Genomic DNA, 15,644 nt, shown 5'->3' on the forward strand with positions numbered 1-15,644 from the left:
ACGTGGTTATAAACGTGGAAAACTGGGTAAATGGACCAGACGATAGTATAAAGACTTGACACTACGTGTCTATTGTTTGTTATGAGACTTCGCTTTTACTTCTTCAAACAGGTAAAATAATATTGAAAAGGTACATTTAGATGCAAGTGTAGGTTCTAACGGTTTAAACAAAAACGTATGGCTTATTGATTGTATTAAAATTAAATATATATGTACTAACAGAGATGAACAGAAATAAGCAACTGATAGCATATAGCGATCAATATAGATATAGATATATAAGGCAAGTGAGACCAATTGTTATTTATGCACCGAAGACGTTAATAATGTGTGAATTCTGCTCGCACCGTTTAGAAAATTGATGAAGTAGAAATTACTCGTACTTGGCCAATTCTTCATCTGATTCATCCTCAAGTCTTCTGAGCAAATAATCAACTTCCACAACCTTTGTTAAAGGAATGACAAAATCTTTGTAGATCTTGGCGATGATTTCTGGTTTAATTTTTGATTGTGGGTTCTGCGAATATTTCAACGATGGGTCTACCCCATATGAGTGGCCCTTTTCGATCAAACGTTCCAAAATCTTAGCTTCAACCGCAGAATTAGTAATAGAGGCCTCAATTCCCTTAACATCCTTTGCTCTAATAAGCTTGATATACATTGCTTTGTCTGATTGATATTTAGCCTCTGCTACGAACTTTCCGAAATGTATTCTTCTCGACAAAGTCTGTAAGCAGCTGACATCACAAACAGACACTGATCCTAAGTTCTCTTGTTGCTCACCAGTCTTACAAGACACTTGTGGTACAATTTTTTCAACATATGTCTTCAAGATTTGGTCATTGGCGGTGACTTCGTCTGAGTAAGATGCGAGAATCTTGGGGTACTTTATTGATGGTAAGAAAGACGGTAAAAGCTCGTTAGGAAAGAATGGTGTTTCATCAGGGGCTTCATATCTTCTTACTTGTGAGTGTGTTTTTTCCATCTGCAATAAAGACCATGTTAAAAATGATCCATTGAAGTTAGGAATTTGGAATTTGTTAGGTTCGTACACAGAAGGTGAAGAGTAAAACTGTGATCTTTCGATTAAATCAAAGACGATAGAGTCTTCCATCCTCACAAGAGCTTGGCGGATATTGTTTAAATCCAATACAGTTTCGGGTTTCATAAAATCCATTTTTAGTATGTAGTTTAGTTTTGTTTTCATCAATTGGTCCTTTCAAGTTTACTTATCGCTCGGACGAGAATTTGAAAAATATCGACCACTTCGTCATTGCGATGCCGGAACATAAAGAATACAAAATAGTTTATTCCAATTATACGACAACATATATAAACGTATATATTATTCATGGGTCATTAAATATATCATTAGTTTTAAAACTTATCAACTTGCTGCTGAGCATATTTTGCTAAAAGTTTACGGTCTTCGGCCTTAAGCTTTTCAAGATTCACCTCATCTTCGTTATTAAAAGCGGACCTTCTCTGTAATAAGAACCGCCTAATTCTCAGGAAACGGGTTGTACCTTCTCCGTAATTGTCATTACTTCTCTGCAAGTCTTGCATTGATCTCAAGCTCAGTAAAGTAATCTGGCGATTCATCTCCTTCGTTTTGTTTAACGCAAGCATTATTTCTAACCCGCATACTAGAGTAGCAACTGTAAGCACTCCGGCAAGAATCTTGTATTTGTTTTTGTCTAGTTCTTCCTTTGTAGGTGGTTTACGTTTAAATTTCATATTATAATAATCTTCCCAAGTCCCAGCCCGCCAGAACTCCTCGTCATTTTCAAAGTTATACTTTTTCCTATGGGCATTAGCCATACGATACGACTCAAATGAATTACCTTGGGGTTGGTATGAATCCCATGATGTACCTTTGTATCTATTGTATGCGGTTCTTCTTCTGGGATCTTTCAAAAGCTCATAAGCGGTCATGATTTGATCAAATCTATCCCTCTTCATTTGTGGAGTCAATGGCTGCTGCTTGGAATCAAGGATTTCTATATTGCTTGATATGTCTGGGTGATAAATCTTCACATAGCTTGAGTGAATCTTCTTTAAAATCTTATTAAATTCTAATACAGAGAGGTTTTCATCCTTTTGATCAATGTGAAAGATTTCGTATGGTGTAGGCTTCTTTGAAGTAGGCCAAGGTTGTAAATTATGCTTAGAATGATGATCTATAGGTTCGCTTGCAGTGGCATATTTCCGAATCATGATGAAATTACCCCGGTTATATGTCCTTCGCATAATACAATGGATATTGAATCCCATTCTGATACTCAGTGTCTAATATTTCGACCGTCAACTCGAACGTTACCTTTCTTACTGTTGAATTATTAAAAAGAGGGTAAAAAGAGCCGTTTAAATCGATATCGGATTCCGTTCTACATTCTTGTCACACAAATTGCTCTCTCACATTTAATGGGTATTACTGCTTATATTGTCTATATAAAAAAGTCTAGTATACATAATAAGAAAGATGTCGGTTCAAAGTCATTATAAAGCAGCCATCAACTTTGGAGGTTGGTTTTCATCTGAAGATTTAATTGGCTTTCCCAATTTATAAACGTTTTTAACAAACCCGTTTTTGTCTAAAACTACCAAATCCGCATCACAACCTACATTTAAGAATCCTTTCTTCTGTTGTACTCCAATTGACTTTGCTGGGTTGTTAGTGACGGTTTTAATTGCCTCAGCAAGCGAAATATTGGTCCAAGCTCTTAAATTTCTCATGCATTGGGGCAATGAAGTTGCAGCACCAGCCAAAGTCTTAGTTCCCTTCAAATATAACTTGGGGCCTGATTTGGTTATTTGTTGATTGTCCCACTTGTAAGTTCCGTCTGGCAATCCAATCAAATGCATTGCATCAGTAACCACTATGCACTTATCTGGATTCGATCGGTATGCTATAGTGGCCATTGCAGGGTCTACGTGTACTCCATCGGTTATTAAACCAAAGTATGGTGTGGTTTTTGCAATTGGCGATGATATTAATCCCACAACCCCGACATCCCGGTGATGAGGTTGCGGCATGGCATTATACAAATGAGTTATCATCGTAGCACCGTTTTCAATAGCCTGTAACCCCGTTTCGTAATCTGCAGCAGAATGTCCAATGGAAACAGTAATATTTTTTTGTTTTAAATCAGTAATTACATCCAAGATTCCTTCGATCTCGGGTGCTACAGTTACAATAGTCACGTATTCGCAAAGGTTATTCCCCCCGTACACCCTACAGATATCTTTGCAGCCTCCTTTGGCGTCTGTAAATGTCTCAACAGGATGGCACCCTTTCTTCTTTATATTTATAAATGGACCTTCGCAATGCGCTCCAAGAGAATCTGTCTGAGCTCCAGAACGGCTGGCCTTGTACACTGGCAAAACCTTCTCATACACTTCTGGGAAGTTTGATGTCACCGTAGGACAAATAGCTGTCACTCCCGTACCTAAATATTTAGCCATCGCATCACGATAGTGATTTATAAACCCTGCAACATCTTCCTCACTTGACTCCGCATTTAAAGACGAAAAATTCAACCCAAATATTCCGTTGTTTTGGATATCAATAAACCCTGGGGCTAATATATTACCTTCTAAATCAACAACTTCAACTTTAGCACCTTTCTCTGGCTTATTAACAATTCTACCGGTGGAGTTATCCACATATAGCTCACCGTCATTTAAGATAGTGCCCTGGTCGCATAAATGGCAATTAGTGAACTTAGTAAACGACATATTGTAGTTAAGTTTATTGATACAAAGTTATGACCAGACAAACTATATCTTAGTATACTTATATATAATTATATTCCATATATTCATGTTCTTTATATATGTTGCATTGCAACCTAAAGTATGTTACATTACTATTAAATAGAAAACGTGAATGCGCAATGATAAGAGATGAGAAATAAGTTCGCAATGTAACGTTACTACAAAAACTGAGACTTATGGCAACTACTAATACCTTTCTAATTAATATAGACTTATAAATAATGGAAAGAATTGTTAATATAGTTAATAAATGAAAGTAGAAAATCATATAGGTTAATAATGAAACAAGTTACATTTAGCTCCAAAGAGGATGCATCGTCATATTTGGCAAAGTACATTATTGATAGAATCAACGAATTTGCACCAACAGCATCCAAGCCATTCGTTCTTGGTCTTCCAACTGGCTCATCTCCTGAAGGTGTATATGGAAAGCTAATTGAGGCATACAAACAAGGAAAGATCTCGTTCAAAAATGTGGTAACATTTAATATGGATGAATACATCGGATTAAAACCTTCGAATGAACAGTCGTACCATTATTTCATGTTTAATAAATTCTTCAATCATATTGACATACCCAGAGAAAATATTAACATATTGAATGGTTTGACTAAGGATATTGAAGGTGAATGTCGTAGGTATGAGGCCAAGATCAAGAGTTTGGGGCGCATCAATCTCTTTATGGGCGGATTGGGACCAGAGGGCCATTTAGCGTTCAATGAAGCTGGATCATCTAGAGAGTCGGTCACAAGAAAGGTTGAATTGGTCGATTCAACGCTTCAGGCTAATTCTAGATTCTTTAATAACAACAAATCTCAGGTTCCGTCGCATGCATTATCTGTGGGGATCTCCACCATTTTGGATAATTCTGACGAAATTGTTATTATTGTGTTAGGTAAAAATAAAAAGTTTGCATTAGAAAAGACTCTATATGGTGCAAAAAATGATGCTAAGTATCCATCTTCGTATTTGCAAGATCACCACAATGTGATGGTGGTTTGCGATAATGAGGCTGCTGGCCTTAGAGCGAAGTTGTAATTTAGACAAGAGTTATTTAGCTAAGCCTTTACATTGTAGTCTTTGAAGAATATATATCTAGAGTTTATCTTGTTTGTAGTCTATGGACGTTTAATCTGAAAAAAGAAAATGTAATAGCACTCCACAGCTTAGGTCACTCTTCTATTCTATTACGCTAGTTGAATTTTCTTAAGAGAACATTACCACTCAAGAACCTCATTAAATCCAATAATGTCCTATCAGAGATTAGCTACATGCTGTAATGATAAAAATCTATGCATTAATTAATTTACTTATAATAAGCTGCCCCGATTGCAGCACCAACAATCGAACTATTATCGATTGATTTAAAATCTATTCTAATATTCAACCTTTTGATATCCTCATTGTCATTTACATATTTCAATATCAACTTCCGATAGTTTTTAAAATGAAGTAATACAGATCCAACATATCCTATGGTAAGAAGGTCTTGTCCATAGCACCCATTATGATGGTTCAAAAGTTTTATAAAACTGACCATCGCGATTGCTACTATAAATGCAGCCCTTTGAATGACACTATTAACAATTATTTTTAACTTGCTTATATCAGAAAGCGTAATCGAAGATTTGTTCCAGCCAAATTCGTCGCATAACTTGTCAATAATTAATGTTTCGTCGTCAACTTCTGATATAAAACACACTAATTGACCTGTGATACCCTCGTAGTTTCTGAAAATTGGAGATAACTCCTTATCATGTAATTGAGTGAAAATTTCCTTTGCTTCAATCAAGTCAATCAAAATCAATCTCGTTAACTCACATAAGTATCTACCACTAGTCATTAATTCGCTAGGTTGAAAAATGTCATTCGTCAATGGATCTACCGTCATATGTGGTTTAAAATTAAGGGTTGCCTCCTTCAAATCAAATCTTTTATCAATTTTACTATCATATTTGCTTGCTAGGTCAGAAATCAAAGTGTGACCAAAAAGCGATAACTCTGTATTAAGAAGGATCGCATCTTGATGTAATTTCTTCCCTTCGTGCAACTTACTAGTATTTAAAGAACAACACATGTTAAACCCTGTTCCTAAAACAAGTGCCAATTTCATATGTTTATCCAAGAATGAGCCAGCAGAATATACCGCCAAAGAGTCGTTGATAATAGTTTTGATATCAATATTAATATTGAAATTGTTTGACAATGATTTTTCTAATATGCTTTTTAAATCTTGATTGTAAATATCAGATGCAATGGTATAGCCCTTTCCAACATACACAATTTTCCCCGAATTGTGAGAAACCTGCTCCAAAGGAAAAGACCATGAAATACCAGTGTTGATCACCAAATCGTCAACCTTTATTAAATTCTGTTCTTGTAATGTCTCGTATACTTTTGAACTAAGCCATTTAAAAAATTCTGAATCGATCGTCTTCGAGGAGTCATTAATATGCCATTTCTTTTCTATGATAATATGTACTCGTTTAGAGCGATCCTCTGATTCAGCAACAAAAGGATCAATTCTTATGACTGCAACACGAAGTGTTGACCCTCCCACATCTATAATCAAGAAGTTTCCTTCTTCCATTCCCGTAGGGCTAATATTATAGTTGGGCAACATGGTCAATTTCGAATTTTCCGAAAGCGATTCATTAAAGTCGTCTAATAAGGAATCCGAGTGATATTTTAAGCTGCAAGGGTCTACATTTTGCGTAAACTCTTGAACTGCCTTCTCTAACCTCGTTTTCGGTACAATTGACAAGTTACTGCTGAGTGAACTCGGTGAAGACGATAAAGTGCCCACATCAGAGTCGATCGACGCAGTTTCTTCGATAACCGGGTGTAACAGCTGATCTTTCAATGGACTAGACGTCCCCGTACCTGATAATGTGGAAAAGCCTGGTGTCGTAATCGTATGTATCATTTTTGCTATCATGTATATTTTTAAGTCTTATTCTTATTCTGGGGAACAAATATCACCACATATAGTCGTATATTGCTAAGTAATCCTTAAGCTGTACGAAAAACAACGATTTTTTGTCGTTTACTCTTAATATTCCCTCGCTTTCTGAAATACAAATCTCTTCTTGTTAAACTGTAACCTATCTTGAGTTAGGTCACTTATCACGTTAGTTAGATGCAAAAATAAGCACAATAATATCGATGAGTTTTATCAGCGATTTATCAAAAACGGGTATGTTGTCCAATTTATATTATCACTTTGCCTGACTATTATTTATGGATTGCAACTATAATTCGTTAACAATACAAACCTTTGTTGGTACATTTTTCAGGATGTAACATCACAAGAAGTGTTTGCCCTACTGTTACATTGATTCAAAGAATTTTGTGTAACATTTTTTCTGGTTACATTATGTCGTTTAGTGTCGGATGAAATGTCTCATTCCACACACAAGTGTACATTATCTACGACATGCCAGTTAGTGTAACGGCATGCTAAGGTTTTGCAAGCTTAGAAGGTTGCATTACATTCGTGTAGCTGAATACTACTGTAAGCATAATTTTAAACGTAGCTTTAAGAGTGAAGGAATCAGTAAAAGTGCATTCATTCGAATTTATTCGACTTGAGTGCAACCGTTCTGTACGCGGCAATAAAACGGCCCGAATAAGTCTAGGTTATATTGTTGCAATTCAATAATAAATAGAGGTTGAAGTTAGATGTTATATCTGATTTGTTGTTCTACCAAATGAACAGTGAATAATGGAATTGGTGTTTGAAAAATGCAATGTGGTGAGGAGTATGGCTATGGCTTGTGTTAGTAATGCCGATTTGGTGTGATTGAATTCTGTTAATAGCTAGGTTGCAGCGGAAATGAGAGTGTGTAACCCACCCATGTGCCACAATAGCGCTGCTTCTGTTTCTGTATGGGGTTTGAATTTGCATCCAATGGTCTAGAGGCGAAAATTTAAACTATGTAACTAATTTGCATTCAATATATAGAGAGAGCATTACTTAGGATCTAAGTTATCTAATTCGATTGACTCGCCTTCGGGTGTTTTGTTGCCACTGATCTTGTTCAAATTGTTTCCATGAGTTTCATGTTCGTCTAGTAAGAATTCTTTTAATTTTTGTTTGGCCAACACAATCGATTCATCGATCATCCGTTGTGCCACTATGCTGGCTGGCTTCAATAAATTCAAATGGTACATCACATATGCACCAGCTCCTAAAAGTAGAGCCAAAGTGAAAAATAATGGGTTACGAATGATGGCCATAAATTCGTTCCATCCCAAAACCAAAATAACTAAATATATATAGTACGGAATCTGGGTCACATTTTGAATGATAGATCTCTTTGTTTCGATAAATTTGGCGTTAATTTCCTTCTTAAACTTAGCTAAAATAACCGCTTTGTCAGATTCCGATAAAATTTCTGCAAAGCATGGAGGCTCTTCTTCCTCATCTTCACTATCAGAGTCAACATTAATCTGCTGATCATCAGTAGTAACCACTGAAGCACCCCCGTATTGATTTTTCAAGCGTTTATCAAAAATATCATACTCTGGTAAAATCTCAGTTCCATCGCTCAATTTAGCAATTGTCAATACTGGTAAGATCTCTAATGCATAAGATTTGGATTCATTAAAGCTATTTTCTAATTCATGGCCATTTTGATACAATCTTGGTAACCCATTCTCGTCATATCTGAACTTATCATCAAATCTATCCTTCAACAGGTTTAATACATTATCTTTTGAAATGAATTTATGAATCAAATCGTGGAAGCTAATCCATGATTTATACTTAAGCTTATCAATTGCTCCGCTATTTGTTTGCAATGAAGTTCCTAAGCCAAAGTCATATTCACCTGGACCAACCTCATATTTAGTAACCGTGTTATCCACGTACATATTGAACTTCTCTAAAATATTATCCCACGTTTCACTCTTTGGGTCATTCAATTCCTCAACGATTACTTTACCCAAACCATTATTTAATTTTTTTAACGATTTAGTTATGATAGAATTGAGCTCGACAATTTGCTGTTTAGAAACCATTTGATCCAATTTCAATTGTAATCCTTTTGTATGATTCTCATATTCCAAAGCACCATTCAATGAAATCAATGCTATATTTTCAGAAAATTCTTGAAAAATAGACTGTTGTAAATTGGTAATTCCTTCATGGAATGTGTTACCTTGTAATTTTTTCTTTCCGAAAGATACGGTATCGGTAAATGTTTTAGTGTATTTATTAACTAAATCTTTGACGTAAATCTCAAAAATTTCACCAAACTTATCATTAATCTTTGAAGACAAAGTAGCCCTTTTTTGCTCATAAACAGATTGGTTATATTTAGAGGCTGCTAATTCAAACCTTTCAAAAGTAGTGTTTCTCATTTGTATAAAAGATAATCCCAATTCGCTGTAATCAATATTTGACTCGGTATCAGACGAGCCCGATGGAGCATTCGTCAACAAATGTTCATTAAATCCTAAAACGAATTCGTCATATACCATGTTCAAAATTTCGTCACATTTAAATTTTGCTACCAAAATTTGTTGGGTAGGTAAATCTAAATCTTTGTTGTTGTCAATTTGGTTCCAGCAACTTTCTGCGTACATAGTCCAACCATCAACAGGGATATTGTGATGGTAGTTCTTTTTAAATAAATATTCACTGCTATTAGTGTCGATAATCTTATTTCCCAAGAGTTTTATATCATCGGAAAACTTTTCTGGTTGCAAAACCTTGTGGCCTAGTGTGTGGAAGGCAATATCGAAAAAGTCTTGAAATTGCAAATGAGACAATTCTGGTGGAATGTTTAAGCTATCCCACATTGCCATTAAATCCTGAGTCAATGTGGCAGCCAAATTTTCCAATGGGGTTACTCCAATATGATCTCTAATAACAAATAATAATAATACTTTATGATCATTCTTATCTAACTTCGACTTCCCAAACAATGAAAGGTTGACTTCAAAGACAGTTTTCAATAATCCCATGTTTGCCCCCTGATACAACCCGATCTGAGTCTCCCATATATTAATGATCAATATTTCAGACGTAGACAACGCGAATAATGCTGCTTTTCTCTCGAAATCCTGGTCCTCGCCTCTTTCTCTACCATCTGTACCCTCAACATCCATTACAAATATATTTTCTTCTGACTTAGAGCCATTTGTCGAAGTCGACGAAACCAAAGGTGAATGAGCCATCCAAATACCCTTAGTAGTTTGCTGACGCTTTGATTCATCCATTACGTCAAAGTTGGTATTGAAAAGATGGTTCAATAAAGTTGATTTACCAGTTGATTGCGATCCAAAAACAGAAATAATATGATAATTATTACCAATATTTGATGAGCTGGTAGAATTATCGATATACTTTAAAATACTTTCATTGAATTGCTTATTTTCATTGATAACCTGGATAGCATTTTCTGAATTCTGTTCAACAGGAACGAATGATGATGAAGACGATCCAACAGATTGATTCTCATCATTAGCGATATCAGTTGGCAAAAAAGACTTTTGGCCGTTTGACATGATTGTATATTGCTTTCAATTATACTAGATGCTTGACCGAAACTATATTCAATTAACCTACACTAAAAGTCACTGTTATGTGATTTGAACACCTGGGGAAATGGTCAAAAATTGTTACGCACGTGAATTCCATGAAGAATCTATCTATTACTATTTACAATTACATGAAATTAAATTCATTGGATATGCTAGCCAATCTTGACTTAATTACTCTTTTCATACCAAGATAGCTCATATCAAACACCCCTCTACCTTGAGTGATTGATCTTAGGCGAGATAAGTAGCCAATCATTTCTCTCAAAGGTGTTTCAGCAATAATTACCTTCTTATTTCTCAATTCGACCTGAAGATTATTTGAATTCTTCATGGTGTAATCAGGTGGTACATACACTCTTTCTGATTCCTCATTTGCCCAGTTCAAAGCATCCATGTTTTCGGATTCGTCATCAATGGAAGTAATAGTAGCCTGGCATCTATGAGTCAAGTCGTGAACAACCTCTCCAAGTGAGTCAGAATTAATGTACACTTTTGTTCGCATAATAGGTTCTAAAAGGCTGAACAAATCCTTATCTGATTCTCCGAGATCCTTTATATTCTTTGTGACTGCTCTTCTGCTGACATCCAATAATGAGGATGAATTATAGTCTTTTGAATCAACGGGGAAGTGCCAGTTTTTGATCCGGATGACAGTGGAATGTAAAGCAAATCCAAATACAGGTCCGCCTAGCTGCAAGGCAGTGATGCATCCGTGGACTAAGCTTTCTTGAAGATCCTCCAAAGAATGCTCTGATTTCCAGCGTCTTTCGTCAATTGCAGCTTGCATGTAATCCGGGGTAGCAGCAGGTTCCAAAATAATGATATTATTTTCATGTTCTAGAACGATTGCACCATCCTCTTCCGCAAAACTGGATTCTTCGGCTGGCCCTTCGAAAGAATCCATTGAGATCTCTACTGAGACACATCCATTATCACCTGTTGTTTGCATAACCAGTTGATAATTTGGTTTCGCCAATGTTTCCTTATATGAAACAGCAACATCTCTTAATCTAGCGTTAGCCTTCATATCTTTAACTAACCGTTCCTTAATGATTTCTAAGTGTAATTCACCCATTCCACTCAAAATGATTTGACCAAGATCTTCATCAACACTCACCTTCAACGAAGGATCTTCTCTCAATAGTATCTGTATACAACTATTCATATGTCTCGTATCACCTGCGGTCAATGGTTCAATTGAGGAATTAAAAAGTGGGGGTGGTATTTCAATTGGTAACATCTTCAAGCTGCTCTCTAAATCATTAAATGGCTTGTTCACCGGACCATGGGATACAATAGTATCACCAGTAATAATATCATCATCGGTACCGGAAATAACTCCTATATTACCTGCACTAATCAGGGGTACAACTTCTGGTTCATCACCGTGCATCAATAGCAACTTTCTAAGATTGAGTTTCTTTCCAGTACGAGTATTCATGACTGTTGTATTGGATGTTAATTTACCACTGTAAACCCTAAAAAAAGTCATGACACCCCGAGTCGGATGAGTTATGACCTTGAAAGCCAACGCTGTTGTCAAATTTGGGTTTTTATTAATGACTAATCCACGCTTTGGATCCATAGATAAAGGTACCTCAGTAGACTCTGAGCTTACCTTCTTTTTGCGATTCTTTCCTTTCATCTTAGCCAAAGCTTTTGGAGCACTGGAGCTAATTTCAGGAATTTTAGTTTCTAAAGGAGAAGGCAAGAAGTTCACGACTGCATCCATAAGAGGCTGAACGCCTATATTCTTGAAGGATGAACCACAAAATACAGGAGTAACATAATTAGCGATTGTACCCTTTTTGATAGCAGAATTTAAAACCGATGCGGGAATTTTCATATAGTCTTCATCGTTTTCCAAAAATGAATCTATAATAGTTTCGTCAAACTCACCTAAGGTTTCAACCATTGATTCACGACTCTTACTAACCATTTCGTACAATTCTGGATACGTATCCTTCTCTTTTTCTATATCAGTAACACTAATATCAGTTCCATTAGAATTTGATTCCGAATTCCATTTTAAAAGTTTTATATTTAATACATCTAGAACGCCTTTGAAAATGGGTATATCATTTGCAGGAGTCTCCCAGTACGGGATATTACAAAGAACAACTCGAGTTTGCAACTTTTGGATAATCTCTTTCACGGTCCTACTAAATCCAGCACCATCTCTATCCATCTTATTCACATACGCAATCTTAGGAATCCCTAATGACTGCGCTTGTTTCCAAACTTTCTCTGTCTGTGCTTCTACACCCGCAACAGCATCCAATATAGTCACACAGCTATCCAAAACTCTCAAAGATCTTGTAACTTCAAATGTAAAGTCAGCATGTCCTGGGGTATCTATAATGTTAATTTTGTTTTTATTCCAAGGAATCGTGATAGCTGCCAGTTGAATAGTGATGCCTCTTTCTCTCTCTGATGGTAAGTAATCCGTCACTGTATCTCCTTCATCCACATTTCCAATTCTACGAGTCTTTCCACTATAAAAAAGCATTCTTTCTGTTGTAGTTGTCTTACCTGCATCAATATGGGCAATTATTCCTATATTTCTGGTACGATCTGGTGGAACTGAATTTAAACGATTCTCGCTCAAAACGCTTCTCGACAGGTGTAATCCTCTCTTGTAACTGACAGTCTCCAATATTGAGGAGTATAGAAAGACCCTCCTGACAGTGGGGCCCGTGACGATCATAGAAAAAGTATTAATGTCGAGCTAATTGAGCTCAAAGAGTTCACAGATTAGGTTATAGCTCATTTCACTACATCAAATTATGTCGCGCATCAAAATGTCTGTCTGTAGTTCAAAGATTAGTGTTAGGTTTGTCAACGGCGAAACAACATATATGAGAAGTTTTCATGACTCAATTCGGAGTATGCTACTAATTCTAGTTTATATCAATACCTTCAAACTACACATAAGTTCTTTTTCTTTTTATTTCGATCCGGCGATAAAAGACACATATAGCATAAACTTTAGTGTGATTCTGGAAATTCAATCATTATTCTCATTACAGTCACCAAATCTTCCAGTAAATATATAAATTGATAGCCATAGTATTACATCTTGTCCCAATTGCCTCGATACCCCTTTAAATAACCATAATGTCGTTGTCTCCCCCATATTGACTCATATATATTTATTTTTTTTAAATTTACTTGCAAGAGGGCATGTGGTCTAGTGGTATGATTCTCGCTTAGGGTGCGGGAGGTCCTGGGTTCAATTCCCAGCTTGCCCCTTTTGTTTCTCTTTTTTTAAACAGCTTTCTTCAATTTCAGCCTCCACTCTTGCTAAACCCTGGGAATTGCCTAAACTGCAGGTTAGGCGTTACAAGGAAAGAGTGAATAATGACTCACTGTTCAAGGATTATCTTGAACACACTTTTTTTTGGTGAAAAGGCTACCAGAAGAGCAAATCTTACTAATTATTGTCGATCCGATCGTAGGGTAATCTATGCCGTCGAAGCATATAGAAATGGGACGGTATCACCATTAGCCTAGTTGCACTTTGTTTAAACGGCATTCAGTTGTAAGCTCGCATGCGCGGATGCTTTGACCGGTCCGAAAAAAAAAAATCGAAGTCAATTGTGCATAACCTGCACCATTCAATGACTATTAATAATACCTTTTTTTTATATAGAATGGCCTTAAGAACGAAGTAAATCCTCATATTAGTATTGGCAGTGCAAGATATTGTAAAGGTATATGAAAATGGAAGAAAGACTGAGTGAATCCTTTAAAAAAGAAGAAATTAGCCAGCACAATACCATTAGTCAAGAAGGAAGTGAACCAAATATGGAGAGTCTTAGTACGAACTCGGAGAATAATATGATTCATTCAGACTTGGAGAAGGATAAGCCGCTAACAGATGATAATTTTCAATATGACGTTGGATATGCATGGGTAATAGTGTTTGGGATATTTTTGCTTAATTTTTCAACGTGGGGTATGAACTCAGGATTTGCAATTTATTTCTCGTACTATTTGAATAATGATACGTTTAAAGGGGCTTCGAAGTTGGATTATAGTGCCATTGGAGGAATAGCATTTGGGGGAGGATTACTTTTCTCGCCATTGATTAACTACTTACAAGGTAGAATTGGAACTAGACCTTTAATAATCCTTGGTAATTGCTTGCAATTTATGGCGTTAATGATGGCTAGTTTTGCAGTGAACCGTTGGCAACTATACATGACACAGGGAGTCATAAATAGTTTTGGATTAGCATGTATCTCTCTTCCAGGATTGACATTACTTCCACAATATTTCAAGAAGAGAAGAACATTGCTGGGAGGTTTGGCAACAGCCGGGTCAGGAGTCGGTGGTATTGTATTTAACCTTGGTATGCAAAAGGTTATTCAAGTTAGGGATGTTTTCTGGGCGCTAAGATGTCAAAGTATCATAAGTTTTGGTTTAGTATGGATAGCCATAGCAATTATTAGATCTCGTTCAAAAAATGCTAAGATCGAATTCACTATTTTCGACATGCAATGCTTGAGATGCACAGGGTTCTGGCTTTTTGCTTTGTATGCGGTAACTTGTATGTTTGGGTATGTCGTTGTATTGTACACCTTGGTTAACTTTACTACATCATTAGGCTATACCGAATACCAAGGTTCCATCGTGTCTGCAATGGTTCAATTAGGCTCTTGTTTAGGAAGACCCCTTGTTGGTCTCACTGCTGACAAAATTGGTTCAATTACTATGGCACTCATTGCATATACCATATGTGCAATATTCACATTGGCGATGTGGATCCCTGCTAGAAACTACGCAACAATTATTGTATTTGCTTTAATTATGGGTTCATTAATGGGCTCTATTTATGGTACCGTCGCTCCTTCTGTTGCAAGGCTTGTTGGTATGAATAAATTAAATGTCTCTTTCTGCATGTTGTGGGTGTTCTTAGGTGGAGCTGGAATTGCATCTCCTGTTATTGGGGTTTCTTTGAAGACTGGAGGTGGGGGTTTTGTTGATCCTACACAATATGTTTACTGTACTGTATTTGCTGGTGTATCGTTTGCTGTATGTGCAATCTCATTATTATTGTTAAGAGGTTACATTTTGGGCCGTGATACTTTAGTGGATGCTGAATCTGATTCAGATTACGGTGGACATTTATCAGTAAAAGTTCCATTCGGTCTTGCTTTAAGAAGCTGTTTCAAATGGACCCCTAGAAGGGCTTAAATTTAATAAATAGTTTGTGAATTTTATCAAACTTAGACCTAATATATACTAATTGCGCATAATATACATAATATATATACATAATATATATATATAATATATGATATACATAAGATTAT

General features: G+C 36.2%; 8 protein-coding genes across 8 annotated transcripts; 2 read left to right on the forward strand and 6 right to left on the reverse strand.

Moving 5' to 3' along the window:
- Positions 1-373: 373 nt before the first annotated feature.
- On the reverse strand, positions 374-1,177 carry ARO7 (chorismate mutase; the record flags this gene model as incomplete). Its single annotated transcript, XM_015609341.1, has 1 exon — positions 374-1,177. The coding sequence occupies one exon, from the start codon at positions 1,175-1,177 to the stop codon at positions 374-376; it is 804 nt and encodes a 267-aa protein (XP_015469801.1).
- Positions 1,178-1,377: 200 nt separating this feature from the next.
- AC631_00512 (uncharacterized protein) lies at positions 1,378-2,217 on the reverse strand (the record flags this gene model as incomplete). Its single annotated transcript, XM_015609342.1, has 1 exon — positions 1,378-2,217. One exon carries the CDS (start codon positions 2,215-2,217, stop codon positions 1,378-1,380), a length of 840 nt encoding a protein of 279 aa, XP_015469802.1.
- A 282-nt stretch (positions 2,218-2,499) lies between these two features.
- DAC1 (Dac1p) lies at positions 2,500-3,738 on the reverse strand (the record flags this gene model as incomplete). The annotated part of the gene is made up of 1 exon (XM_015609343.1): positions 2,500-3,738. One exon carries the CDS (start codon positions 3,736-3,738, stop codon positions 2,500-2,502), a length of 1,239 nt encoding a protein of 412 aa, XP_015469803.1.
- A 318-nt stretch (positions 3,739-4,056) lies between these two features.
- On the forward strand, positions 4,057-4,815 carry NAG1 (Nag1p; the record flags this gene model as incomplete). The annotated part of the gene is made up of 1 exon (XM_015609344.1): positions 4,057-4,815. One exon carries the CDS (start codon positions 4,057-4,059, stop codon positions 4,813-4,815), a length of 759 nt encoding a protein of 252 aa, XP_015469804.1.
- Positions 4,816-5,083: 268 nt separating this feature from the next.
- HXK1 (hexokinase 1) lies at positions 5,084-6,703 on the reverse strand (the record flags this gene model as incomplete). The annotated part of the gene is made up of 1 exon (XM_015609345.1): positions 5,084-6,703. One exon carries the CDS (start codon positions 6,701-6,703, stop codon positions 5,084-5,086), a length of 1,620 nt encoding a protein of 539 aa, XP_015469805.1.
- Positions 6,704-7,749: 1,046 nt separating this feature from the next.
- On the reverse strand, positions 7,750-10,290 carry NAG6 (dynamin-like GTPase; the record flags this gene model as incomplete). Its single annotated transcript, XM_015609346.1, has 1 exon — positions 7,750-10,290. The coding sequence occupies one exon, from the start codon at positions 10,288-10,290 to the stop codon at positions 7,750-7,752; it is 2,541 nt and encodes an 846-aa protein (XP_015469806.1).
- Positions 10,291-10,450: 160 nt separating this feature from the next.
- MEF2 (Mef2p) lies at positions 10,451-13,033 on the reverse strand (the record flags this gene model as incomplete). The annotated part of the gene is made up of 1 exon (XM_015609347.1): positions 10,451-13,033. The coding sequence occupies one exon, from the start codon at positions 13,031-13,033 to the stop codon at positions 10,451-10,453; it is 2,583 nt and encodes an 860-aa protein (XP_015469807.1).
- A 1,016-nt stretch (positions 13,034-14,049) lies between these two features.
- On the forward strand, positions 14,050-15,525 carry AC631_00518 (uncharacterized protein; the record flags this gene model as incomplete). Its single annotated transcript, XM_015609348.1, has 1 exon — positions 14,050-15,525. One exon carries the CDS (start codon positions 14,050-14,052, stop codon positions 15,523-15,525), a length of 1,476 nt encoding a protein of 491 aa, XP_015469808.1.
- Positions 15,526-15,644: the final 119 nt, after the last annotated feature.

Source organism: Debaryomyces fabryi, assembly GCF_001447935.2.
Source record: "Debaryomyces fabryi strain CBS 789 chromosome Unknown contig00006, whole genome shotgun sequence".
NCBI classification, from domain to species: Eukaryota; Fungi; Ascomycota; class Pichiomycetes; order Serinales; family Debaryomycetaceae; genus Debaryomyces; species Debaryomyces fabryi.